Here is a 14,894-nt window from a genome sequence, read left to right as displayed (position 1 = left end):
TGTAGGTATAACTGACGCTAAATCGGAACAAGGACGTGTATTGATGCGTTATTATATGATAGATACATAATATTTATTGGAGTATATATGTATACATAAGAGTACACTGTACTGCATACAACAGAACTGGTTAGAACTTTCGAATATATCTAACATATTATCACGCATTTCTTTTTCAATAGAAATATGAAAAAGCTTGCAAGTGTACCTAAGTTCACACTGTACATTGAAGTTTGTTATTATAATATAACCTTATTAAAACGTCAAAGTTGTATTGTTTTGCTTCAGCTTGTGAAAAATAAATGTGCGATAATCGCAATAAGTTTTGTTTCATATGTGGTTTGTTGGTGGATCAAAAACATCGTTTGAAGTTACAGAATAATAAAGCTCTGGTTGATGGCTACAACGATTTCTTTAAGCTTACATATACTACTTCTCATCGCTGGTATGAATCGGAATTTGCTTGTACTGAGTGTTCATTGAAATTCAAGAGATATAAATAAAACGTTGCCAGAAAAAGCGGAATTTCCTTATATTCTCCGATGATATAGCATCATAAACCAGATGACTGTTATTTTTGTAAAACGGACGTACACGGTCATCATTATAAAACTCGAAAGCATATAGCAAGCATACTTATGCTGATGTTGCAACTGTTAAGAAACCCGTAGTCTTGGACGATATGATTGACTCAACTGCAGGTCATGAATTGAAGGAAGTTCAACTCATTGCTGATGATGATCAAACTGATAACAATAAACGTAATGATGAAGAGTACTTTCCGTCTGATTCTAAGTCTTCACATTCTTCACACATTGTATCAAATTCAGATTTTCAGGATCTTTCTCGTGATTTACTTCTATCGAGAAGACAATCTGAAACGCTCGCTTCTCGATTTAAACAATGGAATTTAGTTGATGACGACTTCAGAATTACATATTTCCGGAAAGATGATGATCGAATTTCTTACAGAGAAGTATTCAAAACTGATGAAGAGAATGGTTAAACTTGTTTATTGCTCGAATGTAAAATAATTATTCTACCTCTTGGACTTTTATCACGAATCAAATGAGTGGCGACTTTTCATTGATGGATGCATGAGTAAGTATATATAATATATATATATATATATATATATAATTGGCGCGTACACCCTTTTTGGGTGTTTGGCCGAGCTCCTTCTCCTATTTGTGGTATGCGTCTTGATGTTGTTCCACAAATGGAGGGACCTACAGTTTCAAGCCGACTCCGAACGGCAGATATTTTTATGAGGAGCTTTTTCACGGCAGAAATATACTTGGAGGTTTGCCATTGCCTGCCAAGGAGCGACCGCTATTAGAAAAATCTTTTTCTTAACTTTGGTGTTTCACCGAGATTCGAACCGACGTTCTCACTGTGCATTCCGAATGGTAGTCACGCACCAACCCATTTGGCTACGGCGGCCACCATGCATGAGTAAGTGCTCTCCCAATATTCCTCACTTGCATCTTGAAATTAAAATTTGTATGATATTATTATTATTCTAGGTTTCAAAGTTGTGTTATTACACAACGAAAATATATTACCATCAGTTCCATTAGCATACGCAATTGACATGATGGAAACATATAAAAATTTGGAAAAAAACAGTGCATATAAATGGCAAATAGTAAGTGACCTAAAAGTATTGACAATTTTGTTCGGTATGCACGGTGGATACACTAAGTACCCTTGCTATCATTGTGAGTGGGATAGCCGTGCCCCGAATCGCTATGCAAAAACTAAATGGCCAACACGTCAACTCTACAAAATTGGTCAAAAAAATGTTTTGGACCCTCCAATTCTCCGACCAGAAAATGTTATCTTGTCACCACTGCACCTGAAACTTGGGGGTATGCGAAGCAGTTTTTGAAAAAACTAAAAGTCGATGGCGAAGCGTTCCGTCACCTGAAAGAAGTTGCATTCCCTAAAGTCAGCGATGCAAAGCTAAAAGGAGGTAACACATTATTCTCATATTTGTTAATAGTAGTTTACAGTTTATTACAATTTTAGGGATCCTTGTCGGGCCTCAGATTCGAAAACTCATGCGAGATGAGAAATTTACGAGTAAGCTCAGTGCAGTGGAAAGACGAGCATGGGAAAGTTTTAAATAATTGTGTGAGAAGTTCCTTAGAAATAAAAAGAGCTCTGATTATGTTGAAGTCGTCAAAGAGTTTTTAAGTGCGTACGAAAAAATGGAATGCAATATGCCCATCACTGCACTCACATTTGAATTTTTTCCCGGAAAACCTGGGCCAGATGAGCGATGAACAGGTTGAACGATTTCACCAGGAGATAGGAGTTTTCAAGGGAAGAACTCCATCAACATGCTTGCTGATTATTGCTGGTCCTTGAAACGTAAAACAAGTGATGACTCTTACAAACGGAGCAGGTCTAGCAAGCATTTTTGAAATCAAGATTAGTTTTTCCCGGCATCTTTTAAAATTTTAAACCTGTACTGTTTCATACTGTTCTATTCCGGTTAAGTAATGTTATGTCCTATTTTCTGTTTTACAATATGCTGTACTGTACTATACTGTACCGTACTATACTGTACCGTGCCATTATAATCTCCAAAAAGCCGTTTCCAATGCATTTTTTAGTTTGGAACCAGTTCCGTTGTGTACTGCACCGTACCATACCGTACAGTGCTGCACTGTACTGTATATCTATACTCCAATAAATATGATGTGTTTATACTGACACTTGTATCATTTACATGCTTCGAAACGCGCCGTTCTTCCCATTTAGCTCAGCTATACGTACATACAAAATTAGTAAGAAAAATAAAATCTTAAAACTCACACAACTCTATGAATTTTAATTCAATTACAGTCAAATATAGCTCATTCGACGCAAAATTAAATTTACTATAACAGTAGTGTACCAAAAAACATCTTCAATATCGGATAATGTCGTCAAAATGATGTCAAAGTTGAAAAAATAGAGAAAAAATAGAGAAAAAATAAAAAAAATCCAAATACTTCCGTCTACAGCCTCGACAGTTACCATTTCAGAAAAATTGTCAACACTCTGTCAAAAAGGCTTGTTTTTGTTCTTTCGAACTAAAACAACAAATTCGAAATCGGATGGAAATTGGCGAAGTTAGGAGTGATTGTTCACATCAACCTACTGAAAAACGGTTTTTTGGCCATAAAATGGGATTTTGGGGGTGTATTTGAACTTTCACCTATACCATTTGTTTTAGTTTTTCTATACCCACGAGTTGTGCTAGGTCTCCATAAAAGTATATTTAATTTTTTTTTTGTTTTTTTGTCACACAGTGTTATCTATGCATCAGTGATTTGGATGAGTACACTCGCTCTCATGGGAGTCAAGAGGACCTTATCGAGACTAAAATGCACTGTGGTCAGCTGTTGCACCAGAGCATTTCCGACTACTTCAGGTGCGGCATTAGATAATCTGGTTAGTCTACCAACACTTGAAATGTTTATCCAAGGAGAGACCTTGAAGATCCTCTGCAGGCTGAAACACAGTGGGAATTGGTACGTCCCCTGTCCGGCATTGGACAACAAAGAAGATCCTTTCCATGCCCCTTGACTCCATGTCATCAGGAGTCGTACTGGAAAAGAGATACAGTGTGGTGCTGCCAGAGGCTCAATTGTTGTCAAACTCTGAAAATCAAAATTGCCGCCCGGCAAACACTGTTTTAGCATTTTCACGGATGGACAAAACTACTCTTTGCTCTTGGAATGTACGCATCTGTGTTCCAAGCGGAGATGTATGCTATTCAAGAAGCAATGAACATTGTTGTGGAAAACAGATGGAGAGGCAGACCTGTATGTGTCTGCAGGGACAGCAAAACTGCGCTCATGGCCTTAGACAGCCCTCCAACCACTTTAAGGGTAGTTGAGTACGGTAAATCCAGGCTGAGCTATGTCGGTAAACATAATATCCTGATGCCAACATGGGTCCCGGAACACATGAGTATCGCGAATAACGAGATATCTGTCTCTTCAACTAGGATGGGCTCTGAGGCCAAATTCTTTGACCACCGTGGCTCCTTGACACCACAAGGTCTACTCATATTTCTTCGGAGGTCTGGTAGATTTAAAGAAAATCTAAAAGGCAACCCGGATAGTACAATGGACTTAATGTTGTCTGAGTGCTGTACTTATTATTTTGTCCCGACAAAAAAAAACCCCCATTTAACGGAGGTAAGTTATAAAGAGGATATTGAGGAACTTTAAACCTGATTCGATCCAACAAATACAAGCAATCAACTAAAAGGCTTAGGATAGACCAACGATTTTCAAGAGATTTATGATATGGGTTCACTGAAGTTTAAAAAACGAATTTAATAAACATTTTTTTAACCAGTTCAATCCTATTGGTTGCAAGCTGATTGGCCGGTCTTCATATAAAAACGGTATATTCATGCTGTGGCTTAATAAATGAGATAAAGAGAAGTTTGAAGGTATGCGGAATTTAAAAGCATTACGTCTTACAAAACCTAGTACGGTTATTCTTTTTTTTTCTTTGTTTTGGAGTTATACAATTAATATGCCTAATAAAAGAGAACCTGTTTCGAGAAGGAGCTGATTTACACCACCTATCTACAAATTAAAAACGAGTAAAATGTTCCTACAATTTTATTGATTTGTGATCCCAGTAGAAGTGAAGTATAAGGTGCTATAATATTAAATTTAAGCTATGCTTGTGAATGCAATGGAAAATGTTAATACTTTAAAATGAGAAAACTGTTCCACTTTTTCCAAAATACATACTTGATAGAAACGCGCTGCCATTAGTTTTAATGACTGATATTGAGTGCGGTTACATGACAGTTCGAAGACAGATGTAAATGCCGTATCTATGAGGAAATGAACGGGCATAAGAACGTTAAAATTATTTGGATTCTCTGAAAGAGAGCATAATAGAGAATTAAATGTTGCTCCAATTTTACATACAATTTCAAATGTTCGCAAGTTACCTAAGAACACATTATGAATTTCCATACAATTTAAAAATAATTGTTAGTTGTTTCCTCAAAACATTTATTTAACCGTTAAAGGTACACGTTATCGGGTACTCGGCAGCAGAATCTGCCCTTACGGGGGCTGCGTTAATTTTATTCGTATATCTCCAACTCAATCTCAGTTTTTTTCGTAAACAAACAGGCGTAATGACCCCGGTTACATCAGCCAATCAGCTGATTATTTCAAATTCTCTGAGAGCCGATTAGCGGTCTGACCTTGGCCACACCTCTGAAATCTTTTTACCATGGTTACAAGTGGGTTCGGGCGGCACTGCTGTTTTTGAGGTATTTTTTCGTATTTCTCTTTACTTTTGATTTCTTTGATAACTAAGGGGCTTTAAATTTTCCATGATCTTGAGGACCGCAGAACTTCATCTATAAGACCTCAACAATTTTTATTTTTCTAACTTTTTGGAAAAAAGTCGAATACAAAGTGGAAAAAAGTATGGCTAAATAAAAATTATGTTTTCAGTAAAATTTAAGTAGATTTAGTCTCGCTTGCTGAAGCGAAGAGGCTCAATAGCAACAAATTATATATTTTTCCATTCCTCGGTCACTATGGACCCCTTGTGAATTTTGATTATTCACTAAGATGAAGTCAAATCTCAAGTGTATAGTGGCGTACAGGAGATCAAGAAAGCTGCTACTGCGGTGGTGAACGGGATTAATTCAGAGGATTCAGCGTACTTTCAATCGCGGGAACAACATTAGAATCTTTATGTAGTGTTAGAGAGGGAATATAAAGGTGGATATGACATATTTCTTCTAACTTAATCTACTTGTGTTTAATTGAACTAAAAGTTAAAGAAAACACAGTAGAGCAAAATTGACAAGCTTCCATTTCTATTGAAAGCATCATATTGAAAGCAATCTATCAGCATCAAGCTTAATAAAATTTTTACTTTTATAGCACAATTGGAAAATAATAAAACTCACCTGAGTCCAAATCGTCCACGCTGCTTTCTTTTTGTAACGCGCACTTTCTCAGCCATGAGTTTTTATAAGCATCTAACTTTTTTCCTTTATATTTTACAGATGCCCAACCGCAGCCACTTTTCTTTTCGGGATTAATAATGCGTTTGCAATGCACTGCCCAAGCACTTGGTGTGAGGAAAACAGTTTCTGTTTCTTGTGACTTAATCTTGCCATCCGGCATTAAATCTCCAACAAACTTTTGTCCCAAGTAATCTATTGTCATTAGTGATCTTCCTGGCTGCAAAACATTTGCGCTCATTAAAGTTTGTAACGTAACTGTACGAGTGGTGCCATTTACTCCTTCGTTATTTTCTTTGGCCTATTGAGAGTGAAATTTTTTTATGATTAAGGTTTTAAAATTGGCATTTTTGTGTTACAGTAAAACGTATGGAAAAGAAATTTCAAGAAATAATATCTTTAAATAAGTTAATCAGTGTTTTAGTAAATCATGAAGTGTGAAAACCAAGGTTAATATATTAAATAGCAAACGTTTTTCTGTAAATGCCCTTTGTTGCATTTTATACCGTTGTGACACTTTTAAAAAGTAATATAAACAAGTAAGAAAATGCTAAATTCGGTCCGGACAGAAATTTGTATATACATATATATATACTCGCGCACATTTTAATAAAATTTAATTTGAGCTGTAATCAAACATACTCATAAACAATAAAAGTTATATCTTCTAACATCAGACGGACGGACGGAAATTTATTATTTACATGTAAAAAGTATAGACGAACTCCTCCACATGCTGAATAAGGCAGCATATGAGGATTATTTAGTGCTCTGCAACAGAGACCGGGAGACAATAAAGCACTTTCCGTAAATCCAAAAAATGCAATCCTCGTACCATAGACACAGGCCAACAATTTACCGTTCCTTCCAGAAGACCACTAAATAGATGTCCAACTGCTTCAATTGGAATCTAAACTGATTCTAATTAAAATTTCCCAGACAAGTTTTATTAGCGACATTTTCTTGTCTTTAAATGTTCTTTGATTCATTAACAATTCTTTATATATTGGGTTAAGGAATAAGCTCATAGCGTTTTTATATATTTTTTTACTTTACAACGATTTATTTGCTGTTTGACAAAGAGTCAGTATTCATTCTGCTCTACAAAATTATGTTAATTGTATTCTTGAGTTATTTAATTTTTTACTCGTTTTGAGGCTTAGAAATGGAATACCCATGAGGCAAAAATAAACATTTTCGACATCTGATCTTCTTTACTTTTCATCGAGGTCAAAAAGTTGCCAAAGCAGCCCGCGACATTTGCGATGTGTATGGAGAAACTGTCATAGGTGGGTCTACAGCACGCGAATGATTTGTAATTTCAAAAACGGTGATGACACGTACCGCAGCGGAAGGCCTTCTGAATTCGATGATTCGTCTCAAATCACTTTTGAAGGAGAACGGTCGCCAAATCAGCCGTGAATTGGCGGAAAAAATGAAGTGCTATCATAAAACGATTCTCAATCACCTTCATTCAGTGGGATTTACTAAAAAATTGGGAACATCGGTGCCTCACGAGCTCAACGAAAAAACAAAGAAAGTCGCATTAAAATTGCTTCTCAGCATCTCGCCCGCCATTGAGCAACACGCGGTCATAAACAGCACTTATTGCACCGAATCGTCAAGAGAGATGCACCAAAGCCGAGAGTCAATGGAATTGGATATTCATCCAAAGATCATGATGTGTGTTTGGTGGGACTGGGAGGGCATGATGCACTGGGAAATGCTCGAAAAGAACAGCCACGATCAACAAGGAGCTCTACATTGCCCAGCTACACCGCGTGAATGAGGCTATTCGACTGAAAAGACCTGTTCGACATAGTCAAACCATACTCCTTGACGACAACACCATGTTCCATGTTGCACAAGTCGTCAAAGCCGGCATCCGCCGTATTCTCCGGACCTTGCACCGACCGATTACCATCTTTTCCGCTACCTGTCAAACCATATGAAGGGCGTTACCTTCGATAACAAAGAGATCCAAAAACTGGCTCAACAACTTATCTGACACCAGACCAGGCGATTTTTGGCGGAACGGTATTAACAAATAGGTCGACAGATGGGAAGCAAATAGCAACCATAGGTGGGCACACTGCATTATAAACTTACTGCATTACAAATAGCAGTAATCAGTAAAATTTTACTGATAATGAAGTTTAATTTGCATTACCAGTAAACTTTTACTGATTACTGAAAAAAATTGCAGTAAAAATATTTTTTTACTGATTACTGAAAAAAATTGCAGTAAAAATATTTTTTTACTGATTACTGAAAAAAATTTACAGTAAAAATATTTTTTTACTGATTACTGAAAAAAATTGCAGCAAAAATATTTTTTTACTGATTACTGAAAAAAATTGCAGTAAAAATATTTTTTTACTGATTACTGAAAAAAATTTGCAGTAAAAATATTTTTTTACTGATTACTGAAAAAATTGCAGTAAAAATATTTTTTTACTGATTACTGAAAAAAATTTGCAGTAAAAATATTTTTTTACTGATTACTGAAAAAATTGCAGTAAAATTACTGATAATATAATTTGATTTGCATTATCAGTATAATATTTACTGTTTATGGGAAGTCAAAATGTAATACACTCTCATCACGAGATTCAATCATTTATGTACTCAATAATTCTTTCTTTTTTTTTTTTGGTTTCTCTTATTTTCCTAAATAACAAAATAATAACCCCATAACTGTAACTGTCGTACAATCCAAACAAAAGAATTGGATGAAGATGCAATGAAAAAAATAGGCCAATAAATATTTATTGCACGCTACACATGTCTATACAACATAGAAAGAGTAGAGGTTAAAGATATATTATTTTTACATAAATTATCATATTCTTTGTCAGAATCGATTAACCTACGTTCTTTCGTTTGTCAAATCAAGTTTACTTCAATATAATAATAAGTACACTTTAAATTAAGGAGAATGAATAATTTGCAAATATTTTGCAGGGTATCAACAAGTCAGGTTCGCTAGACTATAAAGTCTTTTGTAATATTTTCCATGTGCGCAATCAATGAATAAAACAAGTGATTATTCTATTCGGTCATAAGTTTGCGAGCGTAATCGTAAAAATTATTTTAAACGTTTAAAGTGCTATATTGGAAAAATTATTAAGTGAAATACTATAATATACATTAAAATGAATGCATTACAGTCCGATAGTGATAATGATTCAGATTTTGTTTGCGCACAAAATATTCCAAGTGGTTCAAACGGTCGGAGCATAGAAACAAGTCACGATATTGGATGTGAAAATTTAAGTGAAACTTCAAGTACACCAGATTCGATGACAAACAAAGAATTGGTTGGTGTCAGTAAAATTCTCTTTAGTGAAAAATTTTTCAAAATTGTGGAGACGGTAAGTTTAAAAAGATACAAAAGAACAACACTGTATATGTTATACTCTTACTAAGGCTCAATTAATTTTGGAATAAAGTTTATAACAAAAAATAATGATAAAGAGGAATTTTTGTTTTATAAAAGTTATAACTGTTGCAGTCTCATCTTAGATAATAAGATACTATTAGGGCTTAGCAAGAGTATATTATCTTCGGTGCGTCGGAGATCTTTTTTCTTGTTTTTTATTTAAAGCTTCACAATTTCATTAAAATGCAGATGAACAAAACTCCTCATCAAAGAAGAATGTGTGGCTTGATTGGTGCTTGTCAAGTGTGTGGAAAAAAAGTAAAAGGTTCGCTTCGTATTAGCTCCAATTTTATCAAGCATTTGAAAAAAGAACATCCACAAAAATTTTGCGACTTCAAGTCAATAAAAGAAGAAAGAAGGCAGAGCGTAGGCCGGAAATCTTCTTTTAACCGTGACATTTTGGACTTTATTTGCAACACAACGTCTCCCTTGTCCATAGTCAGTGAACAAAGTTTCAAAAAATTATTTCCTGGTAAAAGTATTCCGAGCCGTCGCTCAATTACCAGGTTACTTTTGGAGAGCCACACTAGATTGTAACAATTTTGAGCGGATGTCTGTAGCACTGGCTTGTCGGAGGTTTAAGGGAACTCATTCCTTTGATCGTGTGACGAAGATGATATGCGACATAAACAAGCAATATAAACTGCCAGTTGAAAAAATAGTTTATACGATCACTGACAATGGATCCAACTTCGTTAAAGCATTTAAAGAATTTGGAGTTGAATTAAGTAAGTGATAAAGTATAGTATATCAGATACACGTATTTATTCCCAATCAATATATTCAATTAATGATTTACAATGATTTAGGATCTATAAATGAACATGACAGTGATGAGGAAACTTCCACTGACTCCGATTCAGATGACTCGACAATTGTTTCAGGTCCTAAATTTCGATCAGTAACTCCACGTCTGTCGAAACATTTTCCTTGTGCGAGCCACACTCTAAATCTTTTGGCTTCAACCGATTTCAACAAAATTATGAATTCTTCAAGTCAGGATATAAAAGATATTCACAAAAGATCTTTCCAAAGGCAAAAAATCCTTCAATTTAATAGAAATTTTTTATATTTACATATTTTCTTACTGCACAGATGCACACAACTTTGGAATAAATGCAATAGACCGAAATCTGCAGATGTAGTTAATGGAGTGATAAATGCAAATTTAATAACTCCATGCATAACAAGGTGGAACTCGCTTTATGATTCCGTAAATAAGTTACTGGAGCACAAAACCAATTTAGCAGAAATGTGTTTCCGTTTAAAAATTCCTACCATTCTCAGTGGTGAGCTTGAGTACTTAGAGGAATACGTAAAGCTTATGAGACCTATTGCAGAAGCAATCGACTTCCTTCAGGGTGAAAAGACCATGAATTTTGGTTATTTCATACCTACCATAGTGTCCTTAAGTATAAAAATGCTTCGTTTGGAGCCTAAAAGTTTGAAGTATTTAACCGAAAGTAGCAAAAAAATGCATGAAGCTTTGCTTAAAAGATTTGAAAAGTACTTCCTGATTCAGCCTGACGCTTGGGATGCTGTTATTGCCGCTATTTCTGTCCCTGACAGTAAGTTGCGATTTGTGAAAGCTCTTTTAGAAACAGCTAAAACGCAGACAGAAGAGGAAGTTAAAAAAATGTTCAACACTTATGTGGTCAAGTATGGAAAAGTAGCCTGTGCCAAAACTCGTATTCTACCTCAACCACCTCAAAAAACATTTTTTGACTTCGGGGATGAAAGTAATGGTAAACTGTTTACACTTGGTTTTCAATTAAATATTTGTTTTATGCATATATTTACTTAAATAGATATTAGCATACAATGTGGTTCCACTGACTCGGAAAATTATCTTCAAGAAACGCTCTTATACCTGGCCGAACGAGAAGAAACAACAAGTTGCCTAAATAAATATCAGGCTATTAAAAACGTATTTTTAAAATATAATACCCCATTACCGTCATCTGCACCTGTAGAACGGTTGTTTTCATTCGCTGGAATTGTAAATCAGTCTAGAAGACAAAAACTCAGCGATGCAAATTTTGAAATGCTTGTGTTAAGAAAGGCTAATAGCAAATAAAATTATATTAACAGTATTTTTACTGCAATTTTTTTTCAATAATCAATAAAAAAATATTTTTACTGCAATTTTTTTCAGTAATCAGTAAAAAAATATTTTTACTGCAATTTTTTTCAGTAATCAGTAAAAAAATATTTTTACTGCAATTTTTTTCAGTAATCAGTAAAAAAATATTTTTACTGCAATTTTTTTCAGTAATCAGTAAAAAAATATTTTTACTGCAATTTCTTTCAGTAATCAGTAAAAAAATATTTTTACTGCAATTTTTCCAGTAATCAGTAAAAAAATAATAGGACTATGAATAAGTTCGTGCGGTTTTTTTTCGAAATTTGAAACTTTATTGACGTAAAATGGTTACAAATTTAATATTCAAAATATTGTCCATCGCTTACTACTACTTTTTCCCATCTTTCTGGCAATTCACGGATTCCCTTTGTGAAAAATTCGGTCGGTTTTGCCGCAATCCACGAATCGATCCATTTTTTGACTTCATCGTAATTACGGAAGTGCTGGTCAGCCAGGCCATGTTGCATCGATCGGAAGAGATAGTAATCGGATGGCGCAAGGTCTGGACTATACAGCGGGTGGGGTAGGACATCCCATTTGAGCGTTTCTAAGTATGTTTTGACCACTTGTGCAACATGTGGCCGAGCATTGTCATGTTGCAAAATAACTTTGTCGTGTCTATCGGCGTATTGCGGCCGTTTTTCTCGCAGTGCTCGGCTCAAACGCATCAATTGTCGTCGGTAGACATCCCCCGTAATCGTTTCATTCGGTTTCAGTAGCTCATAATACACAACACCCAGCTGGTCCCACCAGATACACAGCATAACCTTCAGGCCATGAATATTCTGCGCCGACGTCGATGTTGAAGCATGGCCAGGGTATCCATACGTTGCCCGACGTTTTGGATTGTCGTAATGGACCCACTTTTCATCGCCAGTCACAATTCGATGCAAAAAACCCTTTCTTTTGTGCCGTTGAAGCAGTTGTTCGCATGCCATAAAACGGCGTTCAACGTCTCTTGGCTTCAATTCATACGGCACCCAATGGCCTACCTTTCGGATCATTCCCATGGCTTTTAAACGTTTGGAAATGGTTGATTGATCAACTCCCAAAGTTTTTGCAACCTCTTCTTGCGTTTGAGCCGGATCTTGATCGAGCAATTCCTCCAATTCGGTATCCATGAACTTTGGCGGCGCACCCTCGCGTTCTTCGTCTTCCAAGCCAAAATCACCACTTTTAAAGCGTGCAAACCACTTCTGGCACGTTCGCTCAGATAGAGCATGCTCACCATAAACTTCCACCAAGATACGATGACTTTCGGCTGCTTTTTTCTTCATATTAAAATAATGAAGAAGAATTCCCCGCAAAAACACATTATTTGGCACGAAATTCGACATTTTCAAGTGTGGTAAAAATATTGTTGTTTACGCTTCAAATAAAAAACTTATACTGACGTTTGTGCCTTACGACAGTAGCTCTCCAATGAATGTTTGGAAATGTGGATCGATGGAATAATAATCAAGTTACGCCATCTGTTGTAAAACCGCACGAACTTATAAATAGACCTATTATTTTTACTGCAATTTTTTTCAGTAATCAGTAAAAAAATATTTTTACTGCAAATTTTTTTCAGTAATCAGTAAAAGTTTACTGGTAATGAAAATTAAATTGCAATATCAGTAAAATATTATATTTACTGCATTTTTACTGTTACTGCAAAGTGCCCACCTATGATAGCAACGGCGAATATATAATTAATTAACTAACTTATTGACATAATTATTATTTTTTGTTTAAATAAAAGTCTGCGGTAAAAACGCTACGAACTTATTCCCCAACCCATTATATATTTAACTAGCGCTTACACCCGTTTTGGGTGATTGGCCAAGCTCCTTCTCTTATTTGTGGCGTGTGTCTTGATGTTGTTCCACAAATAGGAGGGACCTACAGTTTTAAGCTGACTCCGAATGGCAGATATTTTTTGAGCAGCTTTTTCTTGACAGAAATATACTCGGAGATTTGCCATTGCCTGCCGAGGGGTAATCACGCACCAACCCATTCGGCTACGGCGGTCACCGGATTTTGAATTTCAGCAGAACGAAATCTTTATAAATATGTATATAAGTTATAAACGCTAATGATGCTGGCCGACATGGAAAACGCCCAAAATTCCATCATAGAGTTCGGTGACTTGCATGATTGCGATTTCGTGTAAGAATAAAGACGGCGTCCCGGTGGCTGACATATGGTTTTGAACACTACTCCCGCCGACGAGAAGATACCACACACCTAATGGCTAATGACCAAATTGAGCTCCTTTACTCAACTATGAAGAAAAATGTACAACATTATCTCGTATATATAGAACAAAGACACCGCATAGCAGACCGGTTACTTGCTGAGCCATTCAACGACCTCTTCGTCGTCTCCGTTGAATGGCTTGAATTCGGTACGCCTGCAGAACTAATATGTCTGTTTTTAACCTTTTGGTACATTCTGCATAGGAAAATTTGTGCTCTTTACATTTTGGATATATAAGATGGAGCAAAATTAATCACCCTATCGGAAGATTTATAATTTTTGCAAATAGCTTCGTGCATCAATCATATTTGTCACTTGTGAACTAGATAGTTGCAGTATACAAAAAGAGAGCAACGGAGCGCGTAAACAATGCGTAAATCAAAATAAAGATTCCCATAACTCGAAATCATTTTTTATTTATATTAGTAAAAAAGTTATTCAAAAAGAAAATTGGAGTATTAATTTGGTATGATAAGTTCAGTAGCTCTATGTTAAAAACAATTAAACCCTCTGAGTCCTCAATAGATGGGCCTTTTTTGTTTACTTTGCCAGAAAGAGCTAAAAGTCATAACAAAGGGATAGAACGGGTTAAAACTTATCACAAAATTATTTATCATAAATTTGTATCATACTATCTCTCTCTTACTACACCAAAGCTCAAAATTCAACTTGAAATTCTGTGAAAACTGGAAATAGTTGAGATAATTCCCTACCTGTGTCAACTCTTGCGTGGCTTCCCTCCACGCAATTGTATATAAATATATGTATATCTCACTAGACTCTCTACAAAGGTTTAATCAATTTTCACTAATAACAATATCTTTGGACCGATGCGCTGGCCAAAGTTACTGCCCACGTTATCTGGTCCCTGGACACATTGCTGGAATTTCGCATTGCGGACGAGTCGGCTAGGAGGGGAACTGACCTTAATTCAGTCAATTCTGCCCAGTATGTGGGTATCCCTTTATCCTAAAGCAAGTTCTCGATTAGGACGGGGTCTACTTGTAAGGTAACTAGACAAGACTAGCGTAGAAGTAATGAGCACAAAACTATGTCAA

The 14,894-nt window shown here is 35.8% G+C and overlaps 1 protein-coding gene across 1 annotated transcript in view; it reads right to left on the bottom strand.

The window, feature by feature from the left end:
* The window catches only part of LOC128865242 (MPN domain-containing protein CG4751), a 54,834-nt gene that overhangs the window by 25,191 nt on the left and 14,749 nt on the right, over positions 1-14,894 (bottom strand). The window contains exon 3 of the mRNA XM_054105377.1: positions 5,954-6,311. Within this exon, the coding sequence (XP_053961352.1) occupies positions 5,954-6,311 (358 nt within the window). The remainder of the gene's footprint in view (positions 1-5,953; positions 6,312-14,894) is intronic.

Source organism: Anastrepha ludens, chromosome 5 (genome assembly GCF_028408465.1).
Source record: "Anastrepha ludens isolate Willacy chromosome 5, idAnaLude1.1, whole genome shotgun sequence".
Taxonomy (NCBI): Eukaryota; Metazoa; Arthropoda; class Insecta; order Diptera; family Tephritidae; genus Anastrepha; species Anastrepha ludens.
Note: the sequence above shows the minus strand (reverse complement) of the source record. Positions and strands in the feature narration are given on the sequence as shown.